The following is a 14,658-nucleotide window of genomic DNA, read 5'->3' on the forward strand; positions in this document are numbered from 1 at the left end:
AAGTTAACGACCAGTTGTATTAACATCCTTTCTAGGTAAGGTTTTGGAATAGATTATCTACGCAAGAATTGTTTGTTACCTCGAAAAGAAAGGAATTACACACCCATCCTCTACCGAAAGCAGTTTATGGAAGATGCATCCAACAACGAATTTATTTTGCACCAAAGCAGTACCATGTGACTGTATTCTTTTACATTGAAAAGACATGCGATACATCTCAGAGATATGACATTTTGAAAACAGTTTATGATTGTAGATTTAAAAGGGAGTTGCTGTTATTCATTAGTCGTTCTTAACAAGTATTTTCCATGTGAAAGTAGGCAACACCCTACCAAGAAGACAGCCAAGAAGAGAGTTCCACAGGGATCTTTACTTAGTATAACGTTATCTATAATGGTTATAAAAGAAACATCCATTGTTATTACATGTGAAGGTCTTTATAATTTTTTTGTATGTGAAGTCTATCTCATTTGCAGTAGCAGAAATGGCTATGACTGGGAGAAGAAATACATTGATCGCATTATCTAGTTATCTTTTTTTTTTCACATAAACAGTACTTGTACAGATCCAGATATTTATATCACTGGCCAAAGAATTACTTGCATTGTCCAAAAGTGTATTTTAGGGTTAATTTCCCACTACAGACGATCCTGTGTTATTCTTTTGAAAACCCTGAAAGTGCTGTTTTTGGAGCAACATTACCAGTCCACGGTCATTAGATATTTAGATACTGATATAGATTGCAGATATTACCAAATGGGCTTACTTTTAAAAGTGCAGTTGAGTACCCTTTCATATATTATAAAGCTCACTCTTAGTATCCTAATTTTCATGATTTTAGAGATAGAAACTCAACTAATTTGAATCTATCTAGGAAACTACTTAAAGTTTCATCTTTCCAATATTTTCAAAATGATAAAAATAATCTGGCTGTTAAATTTGGAGTAGAAAATATCCTCAGGCAACCTCCATTTCTAATGTAAAATGTATGGAATTTTAGTGGCTATTAAGAAAATAGTGACTGCAATGAAAGGCAGTTTATCATTTTTTTTTTCGATGCGTTTTGTGGGCGATGGAAGTTCTTAGTGCCATTAATCTTTTAGGTTTAAAGATTCTTGAGTGAGTATATATAAAACTGAAAAATATAAACTATTTTTGAGGGGACGGGTGATGTTTAACAAGTGTGGGTTTGCTTAGAAATGACGAAGCAACCAGGCTAAAAAAAAACAGTAACAAGATTACTTCCAAACGCACAACCTCTTACAAGGAATATATTTCACCCTGATATTATTAGTTGATTTTGAGCGATTATCAGCAGTGTTGCAATTTTACAAAACCTAATAAAATGTAAGGACTAAGAGAGTTATACTTTCTCGGAGATATTGCAGTATGCTTAGAGGAGTACTTTGCAGATTGGTACAGCATATAACATATATTACAGGACATTTTGTGATAGTTGTTGTTTATGATTCTGGCAGAATTTCAACATTTATCTATTAAGCTAATTTCTGCAGACGATTTCATTCTGCTATTGAAATCGATGTCACACCTCCGATATCACACCACTTTAGAACTTCAAAACAGTCAATCGCTCCTGTATTTGGACCGCCAAAATTAATAATGATAATATTAATAATAATATTATTAAGTCAAAACTACATTATTTAGATAAAATATTACTAAATATGTGAATACGCAAGACTTAATTTTTATACTAACTCTCAATGATGAATAATAAGCTAGTTGCCAAACTAAAATACATGTAATTCTTTTATATTAAGACTAAATGTAAAGGCAATAGCGAATGTAAGTATTCGACAAATGCATAAACATAAATAGTATGGTGTAGATGATAGGAAATTAAAATTACAAAGAATACCTACAAAGGAAATTTTCAAATTTCCAATATTCAATATACATAGCTAAGCAAGGCAATGACCATTAAAGGATTAAAATTGATTTATACCTAATTTATCAACTAATTCTTTCAATGATCGAAGACCTTGACCACATATTGAATCACAATCTGCATTTTAAGACCCAAATGTCCCTATAACTATATAAATATATCGGTACTTGCTTGGAATCACTAATAATAGATATGGTGTCTAAATAAAAATACTGCATCAATTTATGTTTTTTCCTTGAGGATTATGGAGGGCATCTTTAAATCTTAAAAGTCAAATGCCAATACCTTTGAAATATGAGCCCCATATGAATTAAACGTGATCTCTCCATAATCAGTATGTCTGAAAACTTCAAATCAATCAATCAGTCCTTTCCATAAGTTATTACTTTTGTACATTTAATATCTGTAATCAGTATTATAAATCAAGTATGAAATTATCTAGTATTGACATCCGAGTCATAGGAATTATTACGGTAATTAGAAATAAAGTACAGTGGTTTAAGATAACACTAGGTAAATATGGAGCATCTTTCAGTAAGTTTAGTTTTACTAAAAATATACTACTTAAGCTGTCTATATTGTTGTAGATAACTTAACGTAAATGTTTAGATTCTTTATCTTAGAGCATGTTTGTATAAAAGAATACTGTTCACTTTCTCATTTTATGATACAAATATATTATAAATTCTTCTAATTAAAAAATAAACATTCATAGGTGAAAACCTCTCAAGTTTTTATATATTTTATTTTTAACTATGTTATGCCGATATATGATTACGCTGTGAGATTAATATAATTTTTTTTTTTTTAATGTATGAATTATTTTCAATCCCATGGCATAGTTTTCAAAATGTATACCATATGAAGGAATATTATAGCTTGAATACTATTTGTGGAAATCGCACCTGTTTTCAATATTACTTTTAAAAACTAGGTATTCGGAGTTTTCTGATTCTCAAAAGATGCTATAAACATTTCCGAAAGAAGCCATACATCTCCTCAGCTTACTCAGAAGGTGGGAAGTTGTGTAGCATTTTTTCCAGTGTATTTAACAAAAGGTAAGTTGTTGTTTCTAATTAAGAAAACTTACTAAAGCATGAAAGCGAAGGTATATAAGACGCATTTTAGGTTAAGAGTTGCATTCCATTTTCGGTAGTACTTGGAACAGTATTCCGGGCAACTGTCCCTGGCCGCTGCTGATTATTCTCGACTGCCTCGAACTACGACGACGTATGTAATTTAGGAAAACAAATATTATTCTTCTATTCATTCTTTTTATTGACACTAGTATTAGCAGTAGTGGGGGAATGCCTGTCCTTGTTCCAGTATTTTAGTATTTTACTTGATAATCTCGCAAAACTTGTGCTATTCAATTTTGAATTTCAATATATTCGCAATTTTTTTTCAGTAACAGTTTCATTTCAAAACAGTGTTCAGAAGTAAGTGAAGGAACATTATCATTAAGGCTGTTCCACGACCTGTATTGGTTTAGAATAATAATTTAAACTTATGAATAAATGTTTAACAGCGTCAGATAGTCTGGATATGGTTAAAGTTAATTATATCAATATATAACTCCATATTGCCTTATAGAGAGCACGAGAAATTAAGTTATCGAAGATGAAGCTTCCTTTACTTTGTCTTTGTCAGATGAAAGAATTATAGATTTAGTATAGAATTTCCTAAATATGTTGATGAATCTACCATGAAAAAAATTAGTTTTAATGTTTTGCATAAACATCCATACAGCAAGGATTTGCAATATGGGTAGCATAACTTCCGATACTTCTCTGATCAATATTCAAAAACATAAAAAGAACCTGAATGACTATTGGTAATTTATATTTTTAAATTACATTGACGTTAGTATGATCCTAATCATCTGGTAAAGTAGTTTGTGGAATAAAACCTCCATTCCTAGAAAGGTTAATCAATCTAAGGAGTCTAAACATTTATTTGCATGTTTGTTTTCCTTTCAGATGGGTTATTTTACCAATCCCTCCGACTCGCAAGGCTTTGAGCTTCCTTCTACGAATCCATATGGCAACTACACCGTTGTCGACAGGGTTCCCAAAGAGCTCCTCGGTTACATTCACGATCATTGGTATCAATTTCCTCCCATGAACCCACTTTGGTACAGTTTAGTTGGTGTATTTATGGTTGTTATGGGCAGTCTTGCAGTCTGTGGTAACTTTGTTGTTATCTGGGTCTTCATGAACACCAAATCTCTTAGGACTCCATCAAACATGTTTATCGTAAGTCTGGCCACTTCCGATTTCATCATGATGGCATTCATGGTTCCTCCAACTTTGGTAAACTGTTACTATCAGATGTGGGCTTTCAGTGGTCTCTTTTGTGAGATCTATGCTCTTGTAGGCTCAATCTGTGGCTGTGCCTCTATTTGGGCCATGGTTTTCATTACTCTTGATCGTTACAACGTCATTGTTAAGGGTATTGCAGCAAAACCATTAACCAACTCTGGTGCTTTGCTACGAATTCTATATGTTTGGGGTCACACTTCACTTTGGTGCATGCTTCCATTTTTCGGATTCAATAGATATGTTCCTGAAGGTAACATGACTGCCTGTGGTACAGACTACCTCTCTGATGATCTGTGGGGCCATCTTTACTTGTACTTCTATGGTTTTGATTGTTTTATTCTTCCTCTGTTCATTATCGTTTATTGCTACACATTCATCCTGAAGGCTGTTGCCAATCACGAGAAACAGATGCGCGAACAGGCCAAGAAGATGGGAGTCAAGTCTTTGAGAAATGACCCAGAAGCCAAGAAGACATCTAACGAATGCCGACTGGCCAAAGTAGCCCTCATGACTGTTTCACTTTGGTTCATGGCATGGAGCCCTTACTTTGTTATCAATTTTGTAGGTTTGTACTACAAGCCTTTCATTACACCTCTCTTCACCATCTGGGGTTCAGTTTTCGCCAAGGCCAATGCTGTGTACAACCCTATTGTTTATGCCATCAGTCATCCCAAATACCGAGCTGCAATGGAGAAGAAACTGCCTTGTCTTTCTTGTGCTACTGAAAAGGACGATGAATCGTCTGTGGCTGAGACAACTTCAACCAATGAGAAGTGTTAGATGGGATTTTACTGATGGCTATGGAAAAAAATGATCGATAACTAGTTGGGATGTTTCTTTGAATCGATGTATACACCTGACATTATTCATAAAAACCTTTTAAATAAATCCTTGCATTTTTTAATCTTTTATTATATCCATTTTTCATATGCAGTCTAACCTTTTTATGTGTTTGTTTTAATTTAAATTAGAAAAAATTACGCGTTAATGATTATTACTGATAAAATTTGGTAGCTCCCAAAATTCTGTAATCTATTTTTATGAACACATCTATTTTTCATAAAAATTTTGGAACTAAAACCCTTATGGAAAATTATGAAAATTTGTATTACGGTACCCTATATATAATGCTAACAGTTATTGCAGTTATTAACTCATTGCTATACTTTGGGGGCTAAGAGTTGAACAATAGAACTAAATTCCAGAATATAGTCTAGCCTTGTAAAAATGAAAGATTAAAACATGTATATTATAACAACCGAGGATGAAGAAAGGCAACATTGGATGGAACACTTTAGTGAGGTCATGAATAGGAGATATGATGGGAATAATTTTATTGATATACCTGAAGCTGAGGAAGATCTTGACGTGCCCATGAATGAATTCAGTGTGTTTGAAGTCGAAGCTATTCTTAAAAAACTCAAGAGATGGAAAAACTCTGGATACGATGGGATAACTGCTGAGATGATATTGGCTGAAAATTAAGTGACTCCCAGAATACTTATAATATTATTTTGTAGAATGTCCCATGGAGAGACAAAACCTGCTGAATGGGAGCTAGCAGTATTGGTGAAAATGGCAAAAAAAGGAGATCTGATTGATTACAATAATTACAGAGGCATCACACTTCCGTCCGTTGTTATGAAAATATATAGTTTGCATATTCCAAAGAGGCTAGAGAGAAAGATTGATGAAAAGCTTAGAGATGAACAAGCGGGGTTTAGAAAAGATATAAGTTGTACTGACCAAATTTCTATTTTAAAACATGTTGCACAGCAATGTGTAGAATATAAGAATCCACTGTTGATTGCATTTGTGGACTATGAAAAAACTTTGATAGTGTGCACCAGCCAATTTTGTGGAGAGTCCTGCATTATTATGGATTTCCTGATAGATATGTAAATTTGATTAAATCTGTTCATGAGCATAGTAAGTGTAAAGTTAATGTTAGTGAAGTCCTATCAAATGAATTTCCAGTGAACAGTGGAGTACTCCAAGGGAATGTGTTGTCACCTATGTTGTTTATCCTCCTCATGGATTTTGTAATGCATAGAACAGCTGAAGATGGTGGAGAAAGATTGGACTGGATTAGTAATAGGAAGTTAGCTGACCTAGAGTATACTGATGACGCTATCCTTATTAGCAGAACACCACATGACTTGCAATGCTTGCTCACCAGAATGCATGAAATATCACAGGAGGTTTGGCTCAAGATAAATAAAACAAAGAAAGAGATGATGAGAACGGAATGTGCAATGGAAGATGAAATATCATTGGAAGGAGTAAGGAATCATTTAAATATTTATGAACTATGATCTCTAATACAGGGTCTTTAGAATTGGAGTTTAATGAAAGACTGAAAAAAGCAAATCAGACAATGGCCAGGTTAAATAAAATTTGGAAAACAAATCGCCTCATAATAGACACAAAAATCAGGCTATATATCAGTTTAGTGAGATAAGTGTTACTGTAAGGACATGAGTCGTGGTATGATATTGAAACAATATCCAACAGATTTTGTAGATTTGAGAACAAGGCCCTTAGAAGAATATTGGGAGTTAAATGGCTGGAGAGGATTAGAAATGAAACTATAAGTAAGATTACTTGAGTGCCATATGTGGATGAGATCTTGGTGAGGGGCAGATGGAGATGGTCTGGGCATGCTCTTTGCTCTCCCCAAGAGAGAATTCACCAGACTTTCAACTAGGCTCCTCAAGGCACTAGAAGAGTTGGAGGACCCAGACCTACATGGTGGAGGACTATGAAGCGTGAAGCAGGAAATGACGAATGGAGAAGTATTGATCTAAAAGCTCAAGCTAGAGATGACTGGCGAAATCTAACTGAGAGCCTTTACATCAGTAGTCGTGGGAAGAGATGATGATGATGATGATATTGATATGGAACAATCAACAAAGCAATCTCACAAATTTAAAGTATTTATCTTGAGTCATTCGAAAGGTGGGCAGACCAAATGTCGAAAGGCAAAATGTCGAAAGACTAAATGTTGACAACCAAAATGTCGACGGACGTAATGTTGACACATAATGGACTGAATGTCGACAGACAAATTGTCGGCGTCTAAATGTACAGCTTTCCAGGGCAAATTTCATTGATATAGTTATTGGGTTTTCAAAAGTTTTTTTTTTTTCATTCACCGAGGAATTAATTGATAAAAAAAATGACCAACAGCATGGGAAAAAACAAATTTATTCAAAATATATGTTAAAAACCAAAAGTGGATGCATTTAAAAGATATCTATGAACCAACTTAATTAAAGAATATTTAATACAAATTCTAAAAATGTGAAACATGATTAAAAATTACAATAGGGAATAACAATGCATTGCTACAAATTGTGAGCTATTGCTTGCAAATATTCCAATACATTTTCAATGTTATAGCCTTTAACAATGTTTTTTAGCCTGACATTTACTACAGCATATTTCTTATTACTTCTCTCAACAGCTTTTCCTTGGAAGTTTGCTCTAAAACCATTTCCATACTTACTTGTTCAGAATGGAGTTTTCGAAGAAGATTTTCTTCCGTTGGTTGTATTATCATCATCCTCTTCTTGAAAGCATTGTGCCATCCTTCAAACATGTTTGTTCTTGGTATACAATTTAATGTTCTCTCATAGCATGACCATATGTCGTCTCGAAATACTGTAAAAATCCATCTAAAGTATTGTCCATTTCTTCATCGAGCGATGATGGCACAAATGGGAGTGCTTGAATTTTTTTCATTACCATTGGATTCCCAGTTTTTGAATACCTTAGATGTAAACAGAATCCCTGAACCTTTCGCAAGAGGTAGTGTCCAAAATGGAGAAAACTTCCCTATACGTCAGCATCCGGGAAAAACTTCTTCACACTATTAATAGCTGAACGCTCGAAGTCCAGCGACACAGAAACTGGAGTTAAGTGAAGACTTTAATGCCAGCGGAATATTATGTCATACGTATTCTCATCTTTGCGAGTTATAACACAATATATTAGGGGCAGAGTCATGTTTTCCTTTATAATGGCATGTACCATGTACAGTTTTCCTAATGGAGCTGAATCGAAGATGCCGTCACAGAACTACCTTTTTTATTTAAGAATCTGCAGATTCCTTACAGTGGAATAAATATTAACTTCTTCACAGGTGTACTATAAAAAATTTTCGCCTCTTGTTGTAAGTGTTAAATCTTCATCACGATGTGGAGAATAACATACTCTCTTTACAGTGCATGCAAGTGTTTATTTTTTTTGATAAAGCTCAAGCTACCTCAAAAGAAATATTTTTGGTTCATTTGCTCACTATTGATGAAGTAATTTCAGCTTTCTCTCTAGCTTTTGCTTGCTTTCAAGTCTTGTTTAATCATGATCAATTCTTTTTGCATCAAATCTTGCAGATGGCAATGTCCTCAAGATATAGATATCACTTCACCATTGCTTATTAGTCCTCCAGTGCAAAGTCCTCGTTTCTCACATTTCTAGTAGATTTTATTGTCTCTTTCCTTATCCACTACGTATACATATCCATCGTGCATAAGCATTTTGCCTCCCTTGTTCGTTTAAATTACCTCCATTTCTGTGTAAGCCCTTGTCTAAAACAAAATTAAGATTGGAATGCTGAAGCCCGTTTCTTTTACGAAAGAAAATTAAGAAATAAGATTTGAATGTATTCCTTGAAACAACTCAACGTAATAAATTTTTTGTGTGGTTAATTAAGTAATTACAGGTAATTGGGTAGTTAAAAAAAGAAGTGTGACATTGTGATCCAATACCATTTGAAATGGTCTTTATAAGAAATTTCTTCTTTTCAATGATAGAACATTATTTGAAAACAATGATATACTGTATTATGTAGCCTAAGCCAGAAGTATTTTTTGTATGGCCCTAATGGATTTCATTCACAATATTAGGTGCCGATTGATTGTTTTCCTGAATCATAGTGGTGTCACGTTTGAGATTAAGGAAACGTTGACAGCCTGTGGTTACTTGCTAGAATGTAATACTTGAATCTTGCTCAATCTTGACTAGTATGCAAGTACGAATGTCGTTGTCGATTTAGGAACACATACCACACACCAAAATTAAAAATTTGAATGGATCACTTGTTAATGAGGCTAGCATGAACCATTCACATTTGCGGTTCATAATGCCTACGTAAGTGACAAAGTTATCTCCTTCTAACTTGGTGAACTTTAAGCATTGGTATCTGATGTTGTACAAGGGTGAATGCTCACCAAAATTTCTTGGAGAATGCAAACCACTTCCTCGAAAGTGTAGTTCTGTGGCATCTTTGAAAGAATAAAGTTGTAAAATTTATCATGTTCAATGGATCCTAGTTTGCATGGCACTGTGCGAACTTTCCATAAATCATACTCTGATGTGAATTCTGTTATAAAAATGTCTTCAAAGTGCCTGATCCACGCCTCAAAGATAAGACAAAGTACAGGGTCAAAATGGAACTCGGGTAATTATGCTAGAAATCAATTTGATTGTTGGGGCACTGGTCTGTAGCTGGGAAGCTCAGCAGGTGATGTGGAAAGTTTCTGGGGAAATGACTCCATGAGTTTGCATTGTTGCGCTGATATGCAAATATCTTTCCAAGATTTGATTCAAAATGAGCCTCATCGCAAGATGTTGTCTCTGTATACATACAATTGATAACAATTACAAAACACAAATGCAAAGACTGCTATTAATCCAACGGTCACCACTATTAGAAAAATACCGTAGCAACTGGCGTGAGTGCACCAAGATGTATCCAGCCGTATGCATAGAGGCCCAAGAGTCAGCTAGACTAAATCAGTTCTGACTGTTTAAAAACAAACGAGCCAATGAGGAACGAGCAGTAGTTTTCACACAATGACACTACCAAAAAACAACGAATAGTCAAGGTTAAGGTTCGAATTAGTGACGCTAAAAGGAAAATATCATCAGCAGCTTCTGAAGAACGCAATAATAATTCTACTGAAGATCTTCAAGATTCACATGAACTACTTAAGGAATCAGCATCTCCTGACGTGGAAATTGATAAGATATGTGATTCTGAAGGTAGCGAATTAGATAGAGACGTAGATATATTATTCCAATCTTTATTATCAACTCAGGAAAGATAACCATGTTTGTAAGAGAGGCCTGTTTTGATCGATGCCTTAATATAATGCATAAAAATTTGGAAAGAGTAAAATCTAGTATGCAAAGATTTGGTACGTCAAGTCTATGGTTGCAATATATGTAGATGATTGAATAACTGCTCCAATTGATCTAAGCTGATAGAACTGGGAATAAGAACCGACATTTGAATAAAGTGTATGCCATGCTACCTTGTCTATCTGCAGCCAGGAACAGCCGATATGAAAATCATGCCCAAACAAATTTGCAGCAAATTCTTCAACTTGCAGAGTAGCCTCCCAGTGCACATACAGTCTTCTTAATTTTAACACCCTGTCATTTTAATAGGCAATTGCTACTGGGATGAGTTTTAATCTGATTTACGCACAGAGCAAAAAATGCCACTAGAACTTGAAAAATATTGGAGGCTTAGCATCCACTGTAGCTTCTTGTCATACCAGCCTTTTTTATGTTGATTGTTCTCTGAAGTAACTAATAGGCCTTCATTATGACACCAGGTCAGCGTGTAACATAGAGATATACCCCAGGCTGGGCAGACAATGGAAAAAAAGGATATCAGGAGTTGGGTAGGATACCTCACAAAAACAACTCTAGACAAGGTTGAATTTTTGGTTGACAATATTTGGAGAGCTATTGAAAAGAGCAATACATTTATATGTATATTTAAGAAGAATGACGAGGTCATTAAAGTGTACATCAAATTAATTGGCAGAGTGCTATTACAACTTCCTTGTTGCATGTAGTCAGAAATAATATACACAATAAATAATACACGAAAAGGTAAAACTCATGAGAAATATTGTTTTCTTAAAATGTCAATATATATATATATATATATATATATATATGTGTATATATATATATATATGTATATATATATATATATATATATATATATATATATATATATATATATATATATATATCTTGAAAACGGTTCTACAATTACCAAGAGGTAATGAAGGTTTTGTACCAACCGTGTGTCACACGATTGTACATAGTTCATTTTGTGCTTGTATCTTCGCTCTCCCCTCGCACTAAAAATAACCTGAAAAAACATGTCTGTTTTTCTCAATGGTAACGGTGTCGATATTTTAACATGAAATTTCCTGTTGCTTTGAGCTTTTGTATATAAAGGAGAGTGTTCTATAATAAACACACTCAGTTGCTTTCATACTGTCTTTGAGTCACAACCTTCTCTAGGCACCGTCACATTAGTGACCCCGGAGTGACTCGCACCTCCTGCCTCCCCCGCCCCCGCCTCTCACCATTACTATGACGCCGTCAACGCATACCTTCTGCAGCAGTACTCGCCGTCGCCAGCCGCCCGTATAGCAACGCTTTTTCAGCTCTCTCAACAACTGTTGGGGGACCAAAGGGCTTCGCTCACCCTCGGGAAAATGACCAGTATCACTTGCCTACAGCCTGCCGCAGACGGCTCTCCTCGTGAGGTGAACCTACTTCGTGCCCTTTGGGTAAGCCCTTTACCCAAACCTGTACGCGCTCCCATACCCGATGTCGATAGTTTACCCATAAAGGACTTGATGACCAAAGCCAACGCCCTTATGGACAGCCACTTCATGACCTTCAAAACCCCCATCAACGCCTCCACTCGTTGCAAAGAGGACACTTATTCAACTTCAACCGAAGCTAATCTGAATGCCGTAGGACACACACGCCTATGGATGCCATAGGCCTATGAATGCCGTAGGACACGCCTATGAATGCCGTAGGACACACACGCCTATGAATGCCGTAGGACACACGCCTATGAATGCCATAGGACACACATGCCTATGAATGCCGTAGGACACATTCGCCTACCCCGTGACGAGCCGGAGCGGCAACAAAGCCACCCATCGTCCACCACTCGCTCGCGCCCCAACCAACGACTTCTACAGCCACTCACTGCCGCTAATCAGCGCAGTTTTTGCTACTACCACTCCAGATTCAGGGCGCCCTATTTAACATGTATAGTATGTCCTTTTTAGAGGGGGAGCCATGTACCAACCGTGTGTCACACAATCGTACATAGTTCATTTTGTGCTTGTATCTTTGCTCTCCCCTCGCACTAAAAAGAACCTGAAAAAACATGTCTGTTTTTCTCAATGGTAACGGTGTCGATTTTTGAACATGAAATTTCCTGTAGCCTTGACCTTTTGAATATAAAGGAGAGTGTTCTATAATAAACGCACTCAGTTGCTTTCATCCTGTCTTTGAGTCACAACCTTCTCTCGGCCCGTCACAGTTTAAAACATTCAATTTTTAGATTGTGTTCAGTATATATAGAGAATTTGTATACTAAAATTGCTGTGAATACTCGTGGTTTTTATGTAAATGTGTAAACAATACAAAAATAGTATCTCAGCACGTCTTGTAGTGTTGAAAATATAGTTAGATACTGTATGGAGACTTGAATTGTATTACATGTATCTAGTAAATGTTTAACAGTTTCTTAATAATAGAGAACGAAGTACAAAATCCTTCTTAGGATGATACTTTTCAACTTTAAACTTTTGAACCAAATTATTGGAATAGTACATTTCTAATTGCAATTTCCGTGATATTCTGTTGCATTATCCTCTAATTCCCCCAATATTGTACTAGACTGTCTGGATTTAATGTGCCTCACAAATTAAATAAAAAACCCTCACTGATATCATAACAGGCAGAGATAAAAAGAAATAAATTCTCAAATTGAAAATTAAAGATAAATAATTTACTCTCCATTCAGTAAAACAAAATCTCATTCAATCTTAAAGACTTCTAAGGACACTACTCCAGACATTGATAGTATACCATTTGCTTCAGTAAAGAAAGTTTATAGGAATACTAAGTTACTTATCATTATCATTATGAAATAGATATGGCATTATAGTGGCTGTCATAGTACTTATGAGCCGACTACTCTTTTAGGTTTAAAAATTAAACAAAATTTCAATCTAACATTCAATTTCCACCCAATTGGTCTGACACCTTGCACGTAAGATAATAGAAAAGACGTTTATTAAAAGACTTGTTTAGCATTTAGAAATGATGGTATCTTAACTAGTTTTGTTGAATATACTCATCAATGGCTTTATTATTTCAACCCGAGAATTGTTAAATGGTTAACTTGAATTAGTTTGTGATGGGTGACATCACTCGTTAATGTAGCTGATAACGTCCCTGACCGGTAAACGCTAGACGGGGGTTCGAGTCCCACTCAAACTCGTTAGCTCCTTTGGTTGCTGCAATCTCACCATCCTTGTGAGCTAAGGTTTGGGCGTTTGGGAGAGCCTATAGGTCTATGTGCTGAGTCTTCAGCAGCCATTGCGTGGCACTCCTTGGTCCTAGCATGGGTGGAGAGGGGGCCTGGGCGCTGATCATTTGTGTATATGGTCAGTCTCTAGGGGTTTGTGTCCTGCTTGATAGGCCTATGTCACTGTCCCTTGCCTCTGCCATTCATGCGTGACCTTTAAAAAACCTTTAAAAATCAATAGATGAAATGGGAAAGTAATCAGTCCCTGTAGTATTTCCCACCAAACTGCCCCATTCTTTTTCATGTTTTTCATCCTCAAATCAAGAGCAATTTTCCTAAAATCCAACATAATAATTGGTGACCACAAGTACAAAAGCACCTTAAGAGAATATCAACATGCCTCAGAGGTAGACCAAAGCTATTTGCCGAATGAGAACTTGGCGAATCATTTGAAAGCGTTCTTTTTAATGACGTGTTGTCGATCCATACTGTGAATATTACTTAGTGTCTCTGACTCTGAGATACTTGCTGGTAGAATGTCTGAGACATGGAGATCATTGTTATTGTTTTCTTTTTGAGAATCAACTTGATGATTCCAGTCACACTTTCTCTTTAATTCTTGGAGGGAAGATGTTAGTACCTGTTATATTTTAAATTCACATTAGAATCAATTGTTTTTTAATTAGAATCTTAGCAATTGAAATAAGTCTCAAATTTTTTCTTTTATTAAACTAGTTTTTTTTTTTTTCAAAGTTCAATATATACCTCTTTTTTTTTTACCCTAATATAAATATGTAGATAGGTAATCAGTCTCATATCTCGTATAGGTGCAATAAATTTGATTCCTGGAGAAAAAAAGTAAATGTAAATGTGTCTTTTAACCTCATAGATGCAGCAATTTATGATAAAATGAAACAAACGGATTAAAAATAATTTCTGCTGTAGAATTAGAACATATACGGATTAATTCAGAGGTTTCATATGGAGTGAAATATTTCTTGGTCTTTGAAGCACCACGTAAATACATTGGTGATACTTTGGGTAATTTGAAATTAAGATTT

General features: G+C 35.3%; 1 protein-coding gene across 1 annotated transcript; it reads left to right on the forward strand.

Moving 5' to 3' along the window:
* The first annotated feature begins 3,037 nt into the window (after positions 1–3,037).
* LOC137637829 (rhodopsin-like) lies at positions 3,038–5,100 on the forward strand. The gene is made up of 2 exons (XM_068369941.1): positions 3,038–3,139; positions 3,889–5,100. Exon 2 carries the CDS (start codon positions 3,889–3,891, stop codon positions 5,008–5,010), a length of 1,122 nt encoding a protein of 373 aa, XP_068226042.1. The 5' UTR covers positions 3,038–3,139; the 3' UTR covers positions 5,011–5,100.
* The last annotated feature ends 9,558 nt before the right edge of the window (positions 5,101–14,658 follow it).

This window comes from Palaemon carinicauda, chromosome 3 (genome assembly GCF_036898095.1).
Source record: "Palaemon carinicauda isolate YSFRI2023 chromosome 3, ASM3689809v2, whole genome shotgun sequence".
Taxonomy (NCBI): domain Eukaryota; kingdom Metazoa; phylum Arthropoda; class Malacostraca; order Decapoda; family Palaemonidae; genus Palaemon; species Palaemon carinicauda.

Excerpts from the sequence above, each read along its gene's own strand:
- LOC137637829 (XM_068369941.1), top strand. The coding sequence starts at position 3,889 with ATGGGTTATTTTACCAATCCCTCCGACTCGCAAGGCTTTGAGCTTCCT.